This window comes from Dryobates pubescens, chromosome 16 (genome assembly GCF_014839835.1).
Source record: "Dryobates pubescens isolate bDryPub1 chromosome 16, bDryPub1.pri, whole genome shotgun sequence".
In the NCBI taxonomy this organism is placed as follows: domain Eukaryota; kingdom Metazoa; phylum Chordata; class Aves; order Piciformes; family Picidae; genus Dryobates; species Dryobates pubescens.
Window position 1 is genome coordinate 25,226,135 of NC_071627.1, and position 16,911 is coordinate 25,243,045.

General features: G+C 47.6%; 1 protein-coding gene across 1 annotated transcript; it reads left to right on the forward strand.

The window, feature by feature from the left end:
• The first annotated feature begins 209 nt into the window (after window positions 1-209).
• On the forward strand, window positions 210-16,679 carry PPP2CA (protein phosphatase 2 catalytic subunit alpha). The gene is made up of 7 exons (XM_054168320.1): window positions 210-530; window positions 11,748-11,957; window positions 12,427-12,600; window positions 12,770-12,859; window positions 13,261-13,422; window positions 14,397-14,515; window positions 15,610-16,679. Exons 1-7 carry the CDS (start codon window positions 429-431, stop codon window positions 15,680-15,682), a joined length of 930 nt encoding a protein of 309 aa, XP_054024295.1. The 5' UTR covers window positions 210-428; the 3' UTR covers window positions 15,683-16,679.
• Window positions 16,680-16,911: the final 232 nt, after the last annotated feature.

The window sequence follows — 16,911 nt, forward strand, 5'->3', positions numbered from 1 at the left end:
GCCGCCACTTCACCCGCCCCCGCCGCTGTGTGCCGCCGTCAGCGGTACAGGCGCAGACGCGTCCTGACTCCACTCGCCGGCCGGGCCGGTCCTCCTCGTCCCTAGCTGGCGCGCAGGCGCCATCCCTCCCGGAGCCCGCGCAAGCGCCGCTGCCTCTCCGAGAGCCTGCCTCCCCCTCCCCGTAGTGGAAGCCGAGGCGGTGACGTCAGGCGCGGCGGCCATTACACGGTCTGGTGCGAGGCAGCGGGCGGCAGAGCTGCAGGAGTGGAGAGCGCCGCGCCGGCCGCCGCCACTCGCAGTGCTCCCGGTCGCTTCGCCACCCGCCGCTCTATCCTGCCGTGTCGCGGCCACCGACGTTGGGAGAGTTGATCGCAGGGGACCTCCGGGGTGGTGTGGCCGCGGCAGCCGGTGAGGTGGGGGTGAGCGGGATGGAGGAGAAGGTCTTCACCAAGGAGCTCGACCAGTGGGTGGAGCAGCTCAACGAGTGCAAGCAGCTGTCCGAGGGGCAGGTGAAGAGCCTCTGCGAGAAGGTGAGGGACTGCGGGGAAGCGGAGGGGGCAGGAGCCGGGTCGCTGCGGGGAGGCGACCGCTGGAGGAGCCCGCGGGACCAGCGCGGCCTCTCGGCGGGAAGGCGAGCGGCCGGCAGCCTGGGAAGGCGCCGCCGGGTGGGGAAGGCGTCTCTGCGCCGGGTAGGTGGAGGGTCCGCGGGCGGGACGAGGCGTCGGGACGAGCGGACCGGCGGGTCGACGCCTCTCGGATGGTTCCGTGGGGGTGGCTGGCGCCGGACCCGCGACGGGGCCAGCCGGTGGGCTGGGAGCCGGGCGAGCCGCGGCCCCTCGGCGGGCGGATCCGCGCCCCCTCTCGCCGCTGCGCTGGGAGCCTGGCTCCGCCTCCCGCCTTTTCATCGCCTCCTAAAATGGCGCCGCTGCCGGAGAGACCCCCGAGCGGGGCCGCCATCCCGGCAGGGAGCCCGGCCGGGCCGCCCGGCCCCGGCCCTTCTCCGCTACCTTTTCTCTTCCTCGGGCAGTGCTTGGTGCAACCGCCCCCGGCCGGCCTCGGCTGCCGGTCCGGCCGCGGGTGACCCAAGGCGACAGTCTCTCGCGGTGCGGTTCCAGTTGTGCAGCGGCCCCGGAGTGGAGGTCCTTGCGCTGGAAAGACAAGCTTGTGCTGATCCGCGGAGAGCTGCACGGGGCGGAGGGCTGTGGCTTGAACGCAGCAGCTTGAGTTTTGGGTTTTGTCATGATATGTGTAAGAACAGATGCAGTCATTGAGAGGGAAATTGCATCTGGGACTTTGGCTCGGCTGAATAAGATTGTGGGTTTCATTAAACTAATAGAATAGAGGTTCGAGATCCTAATCTTCTGATGACGACTCGAAGTGTTGTGATTTGAATGCTGCAGGACTGTGTTGATTGAAACATGTATGCTTTAAAAAGGTCTTGAAATCAGCCCAGCAGTTTGAAGATTCAAGGAAGAACTAATAACATCCAGCAGCGTTTTCCATTTGGCTTCTAAATCTGGATGTAGCAACAGCAAAAAAGCTGAACAGCTTTTTTGGTTACTGAAGGGTTTATGTATTTCTACACTGAAGGAAGTAATATTTGTGGACTGTTTGGGAACTGGAAAATAAGGAATACGAGCAGTTGCTGATATACTGGGTTTTAAGGGAGGCCGTGTACCTGCCACAGGAAGGAATCAGATTGCTTTTTCATTGGGCATCCTGCCTACAAACACCACAGCGTGGTGTTTTGGGGTGTTTCCAGAAGACTCTCTATTGACTTAGTAACTATCTTGCAGTGGTTTTGGCCAGACAGGTTCTTGCCCGAGTACAACTTTTGGTTCACAACTACTCTAGCAAGTTAAAATTGTTGCCCTTCGATACAGCTTGTGTGTTTTTACATTGTGAGGCAAGCAAGTGGCAGTGTCACTGCCTGCCTCTTTTTCATGCGTGTTTCTAGTGAGAGCAGTCCAGCTGCTGGTGTTGCTCCGTGGAGAGGTTTGTATTCCCCTTCCCATCCTTTAGAAGTGGATGCTAGTGCGGGATCCTGAATACCATAGGAGTGGCTCTGTTAACCTGAGGAAGGATGGGGAATATAGGAAAAAGCTTTCATTTTACTGAGTTCTGTAGGTAACTAAGGAGTAGACCTAGCATTGGAAGTTGCTTGCAGAAGATACTGTCATTGTTGTGCAAGGCATTTTCACTTACTCCCAGTGAAGAATGGCAGTGAGCTGTATTTCTGGTTAAATGTGTAATGCTCATCACCAAAATCACAGTAGATGAAGGAAAGGTCACAGCAAGCTGTGTGCTAACTACTGTGTTTTGAGATGGCCACAAGAATGCATGAGATAATTCTGCCCGGATTGCAGCCAGCCATTGCCTGACGTTGGATGGGTGTGAGCCAGCTCCATACCCGGGGCAGTTTTCTCTGAGCAGCTGCAATTCCCTCTCGGATGGGTTGGCTGTTGCACTGTGCAGGGCACAGCCACCACCGGGCTGCTTGTGTTAAGGAGGAGAACTGCAGATGGATTCATTGGGAATTCCTGCTGGGGTAGTTGTGTTTTTACGTGGTTGGCATTGCAGGGAACTTGAAGTCTTAAGTTTTCCATCAAGTCATCTCTGCCCCTCAAGTGAAAAGGCCTGTGTGTGACAGCAGGGTGTTAGGTGAGTCCTGTGCCCTCTTGCTGAGGGGCAGCATTGGCTCTTACCAGTTTCCATGCTTCTGTCACTGATTGCTGTAAGCTTCATGGAGCAGTGCTTCACGTTTTGATTGTCCTTGTAGTTTTGTGGGTGTAATCACACCCAAAGGGTACATGTTTCCATAAACAGCTTGAGGTATGAGCAGTGTCAACTATCCCTGTTTCAAAGGAGAGAGAAAAACCCTGCTGGGTCATTCTTCACCCCACTGAGCTGTAGATAGGTCTAGCTGCAGGAAATAAATCTGTTTGAGGATTTTCCCCCAAAACTGTTGGATGGGGTGATCTTCCTGGCTGGTATTTCTTGATCTGCTGGGACCTTGTCTGTGCAGACTGGTGCCTGTCTACTAAAAAGAAACCTAAGGGCTCTTCTGCATTTCAGTATTGATAAAGAGCTGTTTACCAATGATGATGATGGCCATCCCTGCACCCCAGTTACTTCCTTAGTGCATCTTACCTTGTGCCTGGTTACCTGGGTGCTGGTAACTGGGCAAAACCATCTTCTAAGCCTGGGAATAGTTTGTAACCATGAATAATACATAATACTTTTACAGATAATTTGAAAAAATAAGAGCCTCTGAGTGGCAGCTAAGATATCCCAGGCCTGACATGCTGTGTATTGTATGTTCTGTCAGTTTTGTGCCCAGCTGTGCATGCTTTGCTCCAGGATATGATGTTGGGAAGATGCTGTCAAACCATACACCCTGTGGACACTGTTGCATACTGGCATTGTTCATCCTGTTTCTCCTCTGCTGAGGGACAGCAGTTGCCAGGTGAGGGGTTTCCCCTGGCCACTTGGAATGAAAGGATGCTGGTTTGGAGTATGGGTAGAGCCACGGTCTTGTCTCCTCACTATGGTGTGTAAATGCTCTCAGTCACAAGCGGTGGGGGTGTGGTCCATTGCTCAGGAAGGTGAGATGACACTGAAGATGCACAAGGGAATGAGTTGAATCTGTGGATAGTCTCCATGGGTTATTTCAGAGGGGGCATAGTGCAGGTGGCAGCGAGTCTCTTCTAGAAACATTAGTTAGTATTTCAGCGAGTTTGAACATGGCATACAGCTTTTAGAGGATGGCAGTTTGGATGTACGTGCTGTGTGCAGTGTGGAGGGCTCTTGCTGTGCACTGCAATTACTAGCAGGATGTGTCTGAAGAGACAGAGCTGCAAACCAAATGTTCTGCTGCAAGTGAAGGGCTGGTCCTCTAAAGGCATTCCAGAAACCTTGGTTCCAGGCCTTGTCTCTTAAAGAGTGGTCTTGGTTACATTGGCCTTTTGGTTTGTCACTAGTGCTGATTTTCTCAGTGCGGATACCTTTCTGGGCCATACTGTTCTCTGGTAGGTGCCTGGACAGTGGCCTATTTTTCTCTGCTTCTAAATTTTTATTTTCTTATTTCTGCAGAACTTCCACCATTGGTTAACATCAAATCTTCCAAGTTAGATTTTCTGAGCCTGGCTGCAGGTGAGGACTAGCCATACATGCATGTACTCAGCTGTTTGAACTCCTTCAGCTTAAGTGCCTTAGTTCTGGTAGGGCAGTATGTCACTGAAGCTTTCTCTTGGCTGAGAAAACCCCTCTGTGATCAAAGTTCAGTTCCTCTAATGCACAGAACTGGAAGTGTTGTGGATCTCACTCCTGCCTTTTAAGCTTTTACTGCCCTAAGATGTCTGCCCCACTTTTTTCTCAGACTAAGGCACTCACATATTCCCTTTAGCCTCCTCTGATTTTGGGCAGTTGCCTGCCTTAGCAGATTATTTTTCACCAGAAGTGGATGTTTTAAGCAGTCCCCAGCTGTGTTTGCAAGGCTCTTTTCTTTAGCTAGCTTTGCATTCCCATATCTTTATGTGTAACTGTAGCAATCTTCATACAAAGGTGGTGGTAAACATAGTGTTCCTGTCTGAATGTGCTGTAACTGAACTGAAGATCCTGTCTCAACAGAGGTCCCATGCGGTGTGCTGAGTTCCACTAGTTCTGTGTCCCTCCACCTCTAGCCCTAGGAGAACAATGTGGGTGTGGAAGGTGCAGCATTTCAGTTCCTCCTTGCTGCTGCACTGGCTACTGGGTTCCCTAACAGGGAAACCCCTGAACTCCTGCCCTCTACAGTGGTTTCAGGGACTGTGGGAAGCCCACAGATGGTTTAGGACTCCTTTGCTGCGGTTCTGTTGAATGTACCTGGAGTTCAAGCCATTGATGGACACACAGACCTTCCATCTCTGAAGTTGCAGGGGTATTGTGAAAAGCTGTTTTGGTGACAGTTTAATGACTGTGTTTTAGATGATTCTGGAACACTTGAACAAAAAAGAGCCTTTCATTCCCAGTGTTCTGCAGGTGGCAGTATGAAATGGGAATGGGCTCTCCACACACAAGGTGTGGGAAGCACCAGCCTCCTCACCTGCTCCTGGGGAGGCAGTCCTGCATCTGCCCCTTCCTGCAGCAGTAGCAAGCTGCTGATTTGATGTTTTCTTTCAGTAGAGTAGTGTTGGCAGCGTGGTGGGGTGGGTTTTGTTATCCCAATTGCATTAGTTGTGATCGAGTAGGAACGAAAGATGGTTTTGTGTTATTTTAGAAGTTCTTTTGGGCGTTGCTTAAGGTAACAGAAGTAAGCATTCCTGTTTGAGTTCTCCTGATTTAAGGCTTGGGACATGGATGAGCCTGTAGTCTGCAGTCCTCCTCCAAACACAGCTGTGGTGTGGTTGTTGCCTTTCAGATGTGATGACGGTGCTGCTCTGTGTCATCTGGGTTGCCTTAAACAGTGCAATAACCTAACCTGCCTGGCAGGAGTCACAGAGTTAAGCCTTGTACAGAAAGCTGTGTGAAGGGATTCAGAGGAGCTGTGAGAGGATTTCCATCCTCACTGAAGGACCCTTCAGCACTACTCCGGTATTCAGTAACACAGTTGTTGGCTTCAATTCCTTTTCTTCAGGCGGTATGTCAAGGTGGAAAACCAGTTTATTGCTGGCTGAAGAAGAAATGTGGAGCTCAACTGCTCAGTAATCAAGGCTTCACTCTTTCCATTGGGATTACTGAAGATGCCTTCAAGTGCAGGTGTTGCCTACCTGCTGGTTGATGTTGAAGTACATGTCTGTGGGTTTGAACACTTGGCTACACCAGTTGATATTCTGACCCTCCCTTCAACATGGCCTTGCCTAGCTGTAGTGGGTGATACTTGAGCATAAGTGTTGAAAACCATTTGCATTTGCACTGGGTTGGACTTGAGGGTATCAGGCACAACTAGTTTGGGAGTAGCTTTAGGCTCTTTTTTTAATGACTTGAATACTACCACATGGATGCAGCTTGTTCTGGAGAGGCCACTGAAGACCCTCTCTGTCAGCTTCATGCATTAGTACCATTGGTGTGTTTGTTGTAACTCCTGTAGAGGGGAAGGCAGCTGGATTTCCTGAGCTACCTCTCCTGTATTTAAAAAAATAAAAAATTATGGCCTTTGTGTCTTTTTTTTTTTTTTCAATTCAAAGTTAAGGGCACTAAGATCTTTAATCCAAGCAAAATGACAACATTGAGGTCTTTCAGAACATTCCCTTCCTGTCCTCATTTTCCATCTCATCTTGTCAACTCCTGATACTTAAACAGCAGTTTCCCTTCTCTCAAGCCAGCTCTGCGGGCTCTCCTTGCAGTTAGGCTGAGTTGTGAGACTGCTGCTCTTTTTCCACATTGAGGTATTGAGGGGACTGCCCGGTCTGGGAGCAGTGTCAGTCCTTTGTAACACAAAGGAACAGAGGCTTGCTTGGTAAAGGCTTACTGCCTGTATGCTTTTTTGCAGACCTTCTGCAGTTTCCTGAAGAAAAAGGAAAGTGGTTGTCTCTTTAATCTGGTCTGGCATTAGGATTGTGTTCTGTCTGGCTAATGTCTTCTATCGAACTGGTGTTCTGTAGCAACAGAAACGGCTCAAAGAGAAGGGAGCAATTGCAGCTGAGTTGTGGAGCCCTGAAGAAGGGGAAGGGTACTTGCTGAAGTACAAAACTGATAGAATTTTACCCTTCTTTTGGTTAGTTCATTGCCTGTGCTTGCTCACTGGCAGTAACTGACACTAAATGAGAAGCTACTAAACGTTATTTTTGTGCACTTCAGTTAAAACTTTTGAGCTGGCTTGTTAGTCCGAAGTGCCCTATCCCGAGAAGATGAAGGGCTGCCAGTGTAGTTACCATGTCATGACACAGGTGTTCTCAGGAGCTGCACCCTGACTCTTAGACCAGGTATGCCTTGCCTTCCTTTCCTGAGCTCTTCATCTGCAGTAGTGAGAGAGGGTAGAAATTGAGGGAAATGTGCTAGTTACAAAACAAAGCAGAAAGCAGAACAGTTCTCTTCTGTTTCAGCCCTGGGCTTTCCCAAGTATTTTGCTTCTGTGGCTTCTATGTGGCTGCAGATCCTGGTTTTACTTACTTTGGAATACTGAATAATTAAATGTCAGCATAGAGCTTTGTATTTTAATTGTGTTTCTACTGGCACATTCACACTGAACTCCTTAGTGGCTTCCAAAGCTCGGCATATATCAGTTTCCCATTTGTGTCATATCTAATCTGGCTGCTGTCCTTCCTCCTTCATAGAGGGTGATACTGGAGACCTCATTTCTCCAGCTGGGAGGGGAAGCCCTTCAATTGAAGCAGAAAAATGCTGGTGCAGAAGACTTGCTGACTTCAATGGATGACTTTGCTTGGAAGGGAAATCTCTTCCAGTCCACAATGTTTGGCCAGCTAAAACTAGTGTTCATCCCAATTAGCTGATCATTGTGCCTTTAGTCACATCCTGGGCATCTTGACGACAGGAAATGAGGGGTGTGTTTGAAGTCTTGGGCCTTATCAAAGTGTCTTTATGGTAACTACAGATACCTGGGGTTTTTCTTGGTTAGCCTGGATGCTCTTCACCATGCTTTCCTAGACAGTGTAGTGGGCTGCAGGAGTAAGCTCTGGTCAGCCAGGAATGACAGGTTGCTGTCTGCAACCAGGCTTGGGAGCCCTGTTGTCTGATGAAACCAGTGGCTGTTTGCTTTGCTGAGTTAGCAGCCCTCTTTTGATAAGCACTTTCTAGCAGTGGTTTGCTGCTGTGCAGCACTGCCATGCATTGTCCTGCAAAGCTAGAGGAATGGTTCTCAGGATAGATACTTGGTTTGACTTGTCAGAGCTCCTGATAGAATGTATGGCAGGAATAACTGAGAAGTATCTGGTATGTTCTGGAAACACAAAGGAATTTGAGTACAGATAGATTCAGAGGATGTTTCAGAAGTGGACCACTTGAAATTAATTTCATGAGGCAAGGCTGATGTTGCTCTGCTGGTGAGGGGAAGCTCGTCTGTCCTCGGCACGGAGCCAGTTGAGAAGCACAGGCTGCAGTCCATCCATTCTCTAGCACTGAACTTGGAGGCTTAGCCTGTGACATACAGGATAAAAATACATGCAAGTAAGGGAGAAACAGGAGAGGATACCTCTGCATCCATAACAACCCTTGTGTCTCATTAAATAGAACTGAAGATCTGAACATCATATGGTGGTGGCTTTAATAGGCTAATAAGAGGCGTTTTCAAATTCTTATCCCTGGCTGTTAATTACAAAATGCAGAGTTTACACTTGGATCTTGCATTGTTTTCAAACAATGAAGCTAATCTTTGCATTTTAAGAGCAGTGTTTTGCATCAAGGATGGTCTTTGTGAATGGAGGCAGCAAAACAGTGCTCAGTGCTCTCTGGCCTGTGGAGGAAGTGCAGCAGTGCAGGAAGAACTGAATTCTGAAGTACTAGTTTGTATCTTCACGCAGTGCTGCTTGCCTTGCCGTTTGTTGTTTGCCTCTGTGTTTAAATCAATATTGGTTTTATTCTTCTTGTCTTTTGGGATGGTTCAAATTGCCTCTGCCCAGCAAAACAGCTGAGTAAGGCAGTGTTTCAGATACCAGGTGGGAATGAATTGCAGTCAATGTGACTAAGCTGAAGTATGTTTGATAAGGGCTTGTTGTTTGAACTTTGGGACTGCTCTGAGTGAAATACCTGACTTCCCACCTCAGCAGCTGTTGCTTATGACAGCATTTTACTACTACTTCTGCTCTCACTGTGCAGCTGTCTTACAGCTGCGGGGTTTTTGCGTTAGTCTTGTACCTGATGCCTTTACTTCAAACCCCCGGTGACCTATTGTGCTGCTCCAAATCATGCTCATTATTTTTTCAGCACTACACACTCAAATTTCAGAATCAAGCACAAATGGATACAGATTAAAACTGGAAAAAAACCACAACTATTACTTCAGTTGGTAAATGCTGATTTTACAGCTGGTACAAAGGCTGATGCAAAATAGTTGTGGGTGTAGTAGTATTTGTGTAGTGCTGAAAAAATAATGAGCATGATTTGGAGCAGCACAATAGGTCACTGGGGTTTTGAAGTAAAGGAATCACGTATGCATCTCTTGCCTAATTCTCCTTCATCTGGTGGTTTGATCACAGGTACTGTCTGGTGCTGAAGGATGGTGAAAAATGCTCTGCTGCATCCTCTCCCTGAGGAAGTTTGGGACAGCTGCTGGTGTGAAGCCCAGCTGGTTGAGGGGAGGGTGGGTAGGGAGGGACAGGGAAGGAGGTGCATGGTGTGGCTGAGTGAGTAGCATCATCATCATGGATCTGGGGGAAAGGCTCAGTAGAGAGGGACTGGAACCAGATGAGGTTGCAGAGGGTGGTGTGTGGTCCAGGACAAAGGCAGGGTCTCAGGCACACCTCAGTGGTACCTCTGGGAAACTCAAATTGTGAAACTGTGACATCACAGGCACAGGGTGTTTGTTGTTTTACCACTTGAGGGTTTGTTACAGCATTTTTTTCATGTCCTTTTAGAGGAATTGATTCAAGGTGGAAGTTTGGGGTGTGGCTGATGGGCCACTCGGTGGCTCGTTCTCAGGGTGGTGTTTTTTCCACCGCTAGCTCTGCTGAAGCTCTTGTGTAGAGGCAAGTGTAGTGCTTAAGCCCTTCACTGTATGCCACTGTTGGTACTATGGGACATTCTGGACTGAATGGATGAAGCAGTTTGTAACACAGAACTTCGTGGAACTTGAGAACATGGAAACGGTGAAATCCCTGCAGCAGGGATTTGAATGCAGGCTGACCTGGAACAGTCTTTTTCCATCAGAGCAGCTGCCTGACGTACCTGCACGCGTGGTTGTGCACGCAGCTGAGCACAGGCTGAAGGAGTGGCAGCACTGGTGCTGAGAGCTCTGCCACTCTCATCTCTGGCAGCATGGACATCACATTCCTTTGGTGAAAGATGAATGCTGCGTTCTTTGTGCACTGCTTTCTGTGTGCTCAGAAAAACTGGCAGTGGAGGTCATTCTCACTGAGGAGTAGTTTTGACAGCGCAGCACCACGGGGATCTGCAGTGTTCCTGGTCAGGAGAGTTAAGCTGGTAGCAGTGTCTTAGGAGAGGCTAAGGCTGTTAAACCTCCTTCAAAACATCCGGTGAGAGTCAGTGCATTAAAATGAACTTAAGTCAGGCTATCTTAAAATAAATCTACGCTTTTAGCACTTGCCACAAGCCAGCACTGACCTATCTTTAGCACTAGGCACAGCACGGGTGGAAGCTCTCTCATGAGATGCACTTAGCCCTGTGCCCTGTGCCGCCATACTTGCAGCTCTGTGTCGTGCCAGGTGCTGAATCACCAGCCTGTCTCTGCACTTCTTTCCAGTGTTGAATTTTCAGGAGTCTCCATCCTTCAGCGTGGTGGTGTGAGCACTTTTCTTGTTTGCAGTGGTGACTCTGCTGGTTTGCCTGGACAGTGAGACCGCTTCAGGGTGGGGGAGTTGTTGGTTGCTGTGCAGCTGATAACTTCACAAATAGGGTGGAAATTAGGACGCAGCAGCTTCTTCCTTAATAGCTTGGCTCATGGCAGTCCCCAGCATTTAATGTTTAGATTTTTACTTCAAATCTTTCTTTCCTAACCTTTTAAAATTGAATGCTCTTTGGATTATAATGAATTATTTCTACTGTCACAGAATACTTCTTTCCCTGGCAGACCCCCTTTCCCCCCCACCCCCTGGCTTAAGTTGTCAGGTTAGGTTTGAGAAAATGATGAAAATCTGTAAAATGAATGTGATGTTGGGCTTCCTTCTGCCTCTTACACTGGTATGTGCCTCAGTATTTTGGATCCGGTGTAACCCATGCATAGGTGGTATCGGATGCTGTTTCTGCAGGTCTTGTAGACACCTTGTTGTAAAACAGAATATAGTTTTTGTATGTTCCTTTGTCATTCTGGTCACGAGGTAAAGAAGGGTTCCTTTTTGCACTGCAACCGTGGTGGCTGGAAGGCACTGAAATCTGGTAGATGTTCACTTACAAACTCATTACTATTTATATTTCTAATACCCTCTTGATGTAGAAGGTTACTGTGGCTTGTTTGGGGACTGCTGCAGAACAAACTGTAACAGCTGGCAGAGGGAGGGTGCAATTAAAGGAATTCTTGCCTTATTTCAGCGTTCCCTTTCTGATGCTATATTTAGCTTGTGCTGCTTCACACAAATTGGCTTTGTCTGCACCTTCTCTGAGCACAATTTTATGGGAAAAGTGCAGAGGACAAGAACGTTGCTTTACTTTGGCTGACGAAGGCACAACTTGCTGTTGCTCCTGTGTGCTTGAGCACAGGACTTGTTCAGAAAGCTTGTGCAGGTTGTCACCAGCCCTGCCGTCGTGGGTACCGCTGGGTGTTAGTTATGGTTTTGCTTTTGCTTCATGTAGGACTCCGTCTTTGCTTTCAGAGCAGGGCGGATGGATGTCAAGCCAAACAGTCCTCTGAAGTGAGACTTTAGAGTGTAGGACTCCCTGGGAGCTTGTCTCTGCTCACCTCCCCAGGGGAGAGTGTGGTTTTGGGCCATGCCTGAGTTCAGGATTTTGAAGGGGTGGAGCGAAGATGTTGGCGTGATTTCTAGACTTAGTTTTTCTTACCTTGAGTGCTTCAGACAAAGAAGGGACAAGACTCGATGAAGAAAGCAGGTAGCAAAGAGTCAGAAGTGGCAGAGCATACTTTGAATATGTGACTGTTCAAGACACATTCACAGTTCCTGTGTTTCCCTTTTGTCTGACAGGCTAAAGAAATTTTGACAAAAGAGTCTAACGTGCAGGAAGTCCGATGTCCAGTCACAGTCTGCGGAGATGTCCACGGCCAGTTTCACGACCTCATGGAACTGTTCAGAATTGGAGGCAAATCACCAGACACAAACTATTTGTTCATGGGGGACTATGTTGACAGAGGCTATTACTCAGTCGAAACAGTCACATTGCTTGTAGCTCTTAAGGTAACTCTTTCTTCTCAGCTCTACAGCTCTGTATAAACCCTAGGTAATGACCATGCCGGCCACACGTGGTGTGCAGCAGTGTGAGCTGCACTGCACTGGTGGTACAGTGGTGAAAACACAAGCGGTGCTTTTCAGTTTTCTCAGATGCTCTCTAAAATGAGTGCTCTGTTCATTGTTTTTTTGCTTGCCTAAGCAGCACTCTTAAGAGTTTGCTTGAAGAGGTGAGCATAATGCACACCTGTAGTGATGTCTTCTATAACGATGGATAAAAAGTCATAATTAAGCTCAAAAATATTTGGCTGCTGAAGATTTGGATGAATTATCCTTCCTTTCCTCAAAGGTAATAATTGAATTTTCATCTCAAAGAAGGGCTTGGGTTTATTGCTTTATGATGATGGGGGCAGGGGGTGCAGATTCTCTCTTTTGGGAAGAGAGGTCTTCTGCCTCTAAACGAAGCCCTTCTCTATAGGTCCGTTACCGCGAGCGTATCACGATCCTCCGAGGGAACCACGAAAGCAGGCAAATCACACAAGTATATGGCTTCTATGATGAATGTTTAAGAAAATATGGAAATGCAAATGTTTGGAAATACTTCACAGACCTTTTTGATTACCTGCCTCTAACTGCCTTGGTGGATGGTCAGGTAGGTTGGTATTGACAAAATTAAACGTTGCTGCTAATGCTGGATTTTGTCATCTCTCAGCTTCAGAGAATCTCTGGCAGATATGCTGAATGTGTATAATGTGTACATTAATACTTGCATTTCTGCTAAACAGAACTGCATGGATAAACTTTGTCTCTAATTCTTGCAGATTTTCTGTCTACATGGTGGCCTCTCTCCATCGATAGATACACTGGATCACATCAGAGCACTTGATCGCTTGCAGGAAGTTCCCCATGAGGTACTGACAATAACTCTTGAGATCCATGATTCAGCACATGCTTGGTGTTTGAGTAGACAGCTGGAAAGTGAAACTCAAAACAACTTAGCAACATGAAAGTGTCTGGCTTCCTGTTGTGGTCTTTTGAAGGAAAGGGTAAGGGAGATGTCTTGCCTAAAGAAACGTGCCGTGTATGCCTGCAGGCTCATCAGGCATGACTGAATGAGCTCAGAGGGGCAAAATAGTTCTGCTTCAGGTGAACTACTTAGTATTTCAAGTGCTAAGTGCACCACCTCTTGCAGCTGACAGGCTTTTTTTAAGTCTTAAAGGGTTGCTGCAAGAAGCTGTGCAGGGCTGGTCCGTGTGCAGGCTTTTCCTGAGTTGGGGATTTTTGAACTCTGAAACGCCTTCATCTCTTGTAGGGTCCCATGTGTGACTTGCTATGGTCAGATCCCGATGATCGTGGTGGCTGGGGCATTTCTCCTCGAGGTGCAGGTTATACATTTGGACAGGATATTTCAGAAACCTTCAACCATGCTAATGGCCTTACATTGGTTTCCAGAGCTCATCAGTTGGTAATGGAGGTAAGCATGGTGGCTGAGGTGTTAGCTGGTCCGTGAGTGCCATACTCTGTGTCTCAGAGATGTGCATCTGATGCTGTCACGACTCATGAGCCAGATGAGAGTCCTCTAGAAGCTCTACTTGGACAATACTCATGTGCTGCTAAAGGAGTTTCTCAGTTTGACTGTGGAGTAATCTTTACTTTGGCCTTTTTCCAGAAATTGTACAGTAATATCTCAGAACAGGCTTCATTAGTAGATGTAAGATGAGAGGTTAATGTCTTCAAACTGGAAGAAGGTGGATTTAAATGAGACATTAGGAGAAAATTCTTCCCTATGAGGGTGGCGAGGCACCGGAGCAGGTTGTCCAGAGATGTCGTGGAGGCTCCAAACATGGCAGGTGGGGGGGATATGGAATTAGATGATCTTTAAGGTTTCTTCCAACCCAACCCCTTCTACTATTCTGTGATAGTTGAGTGTGGTGTTGTGTTTCTGTGTAGGGAAAAAGGTTCTTAAATGCTGAGTGCCCTGGTAAGAAAATGGCACCTCAATAGGTGCTGCTCCTCCTTTCACCTTGGGTGTGTGCTTTTGTTCTTGGTCTCTTGTTTTTCCTGGCAGCTGAGATTTTTATATACCTTATAGGTAGAAGATTTGAACGTATCTGTATTCTGATTTGATGATCACAGGTGAAGATTCAGAATAGACTGTGTACTCCACAAATGCTGGCTTAATGATTTTACCCTAATGCCAAGGAGACTATTTGTGAGGTTTTATTCAGTGTCTCATGCTTACTAGGAAGAAGCAGCATATGAAGGCCAAAATTCCCTTTTACCCTGTTTCTGTCAAGAAGACAAAGATACAGCCTGAATCTTGTTTAAAGTGAGCCTACCGATGCCACTTGTGGTTCTGCACACTCCACAGTCAGTCAGCAGCCAGGTGGTTCGGTGGGGTACGACAAAGGGGCTGGCTGTCACAATTGCTGCGTTTTCCCTCTGCAGGGGTACAACTGGTGCCATGACCGGAATGTAGTAACAATTTTCAGTGCTCCAAACTACTGCTACCGCTGTGGCAACCAGGCTGCAATTATGGAACTTGATGATACTCTAAAATACTCCTTGTAAGTATGCTTAAAAATGAGAGCTCCAGTGCTTGTGATGGGAGGATAGCTGCTGTAGCAGAGAGCATTGTGTTATGGTGTGGGTAGCTGTAAGCTTTTGGGAGGTGAAGTGGAACTGGAAATGTTGGGTTAGTCATATGTGAAGTCTTGGAGTCAAGCACCTGGAGCAGTTGTTGACATCTCACCTGTCAGGTTAAAGTGAAACTCCTCATTTTGGTTTTGTGGAACTGGAGTTTAATGAACTACTGCACAGAGGTGTGTGATTGAGAGCAGGAGTGCACTGTCATGGGTGAGATAATCACCTTCTGTCTAGGGCAAGAGACTTCTGGAAGCTTGGAATTCTTAGGAGGTTGGCTTCTTTAGGGAGGTTTCTAATTAACTACCTCAGCAGCAGTTTGACTAGTGAACAGGGCAAAAATTGTGTAAGCTGCCCCACTTGACAGCTACTGGCGACCCTTAACTCTCTAAAGTCAGACTTCTGTTTGACCACTCTGAGTCTTTGGAACGAAGACTTGTTCCTCTCCAGTCCCTTTGTAATAATCATAAGAAGAGTTTAAGATGTGGGGCTTACAAATATGTACTAGCAGGAGGAGTGGAGGGAGCTGAATGCTTGTCCTAGAAGAATCTGCAACCAGAGTAAATGGGCTTAAGTTGTGCTGGGGAGGTTCAGGTTGGATATTGGGAAAATACTTTTCCTGCAAGGAACAGGCTGCCCAGGGAGGTGGTGGAGTCACCGTCCTTGGGGGTGTTCAGGGAGCATGTAGATGTGGCCCTCCAGTATATAGTTCTGTGGTCATGGTACTTGGGTTAGGGTTGGACTTGATCTTAAAGGTCTTTTCCAACCTTAATGACTCCATGAGTCTATGAAGTCAATTCCTGGGCCGAGTAAACTTGACTCACCTGTGTTAAGAGCACTGCTGCTGCAATGCCATACAGACCACACCTGCGTGTCAGCTGAACTCCTGTTCCAGTGAGCATCTCTGCTGTGCAGCGTGCCGTTTGAACTCCTGTTTCGGCGTGCGTTGTAGCCCTGCTTCGGGAAGGGCCTGTGTCCCTGCCTCGACGCCCTGCTCCAACCAGGGTCTGTGTTTCAGCTTGCAGTTCGACCCGGCGCCGCGCAGAGGGGAGCCGCACGTCACCCGGCGCACCCCAGACTACTTCCTGTGAGGAGCTGCCGGGCCTGTGGAGCGTCGCCGAGAGCCGCGGCTGGAGCTGGGGAGAGGACGGGCAGAGCAACAGTAACTCCAAAGTGTCAGAGAAATCCCTAACATTCAAACTTGTTTTTCACATGGACCAAAAGACGTGCCATACAAACACAGAGCCTCTTGTCGACAACTGTGACCACTTAGAATGAACCAGTCCATTGCATGCTGAGCGCCGCTGTTGGCCGGGAGCCCCTCGCTGGCGTCGCGCTGTTTGTAGTTACTTTTGCTTTCTCTGAGAGACTGCAGATGATAAGATGTAGACATTAACACCTCGTGAATACATTTAACTTCCCATTTAGCTATAGCTTTATTCAGCATGACTGTAGATAAGGGTAGCAGCAAACAATCATTGAAGCTTAAACATTTTTGAAACAAGTACCGAGGCCTCATCTTTGTTCTGAAGCTGTTTTATTTTCAGGGATACTGTTTAATTTAATTGTATGGATTTATTTGTTTTTAATTTTGGTTTTGTTTTGGTTTTTTGTCTGCACTCAGTTCCCTTTTCCACTCTCTGCCCTGCCATATTGTCCCTTGTAATTGTCCAAGGATAGTGAATTACTTTGAACAGAACTGTTTTTTTCTGTAAAACAATGTTGCTGCAGGACAGAGCTGCAGTGTTTTTCATAATAAACTTGTGAACTAAGTATGGAAACCCCGTCAGATTCTACTTGCATCTCAGGTCAGCTTGTTTCACAAACTCACCTGCTCCTCTGCCCTGTTGAATTCTGTCCCTGGGAGGTGCCTGGTCAGGGAACAGAGCTCGCTTAGCGCTGCCATCTTGGCCTCTTTCCCTCTTGGTGCTTTGCTGAAGAACTCAAAAGGGAAGCATCCAGGGGCACTTCACTGATGGAGCGTGGCTGTTCTCAAGTGTAAAGTCAAGTCTGAGCCATTTGCAATGTGGGTGCTAATACTGAAAATAATTTTCTGAAAAACTAAGAATAAAACCAGTTTTGTAAGTATGAGAAGAAATCACTTGAGCTTCAGTACAATGTGTGTGGCCTGGGCTGCCAGTCTGAATCAGTGCTGTGTGTTTTATCTTCTGTTCTCCTCTCTTTCACAATTTAAATCCTGGTTAATTTTCTTCAAAACAAATTCTGATTTTTATTCCCCCCCCCTTAAGGCTTCTGCTTGAATTTCATTGGGTGTATCTTCAAATGACATACCTGGTTGTTTTAATGGAAAACTTGAAAC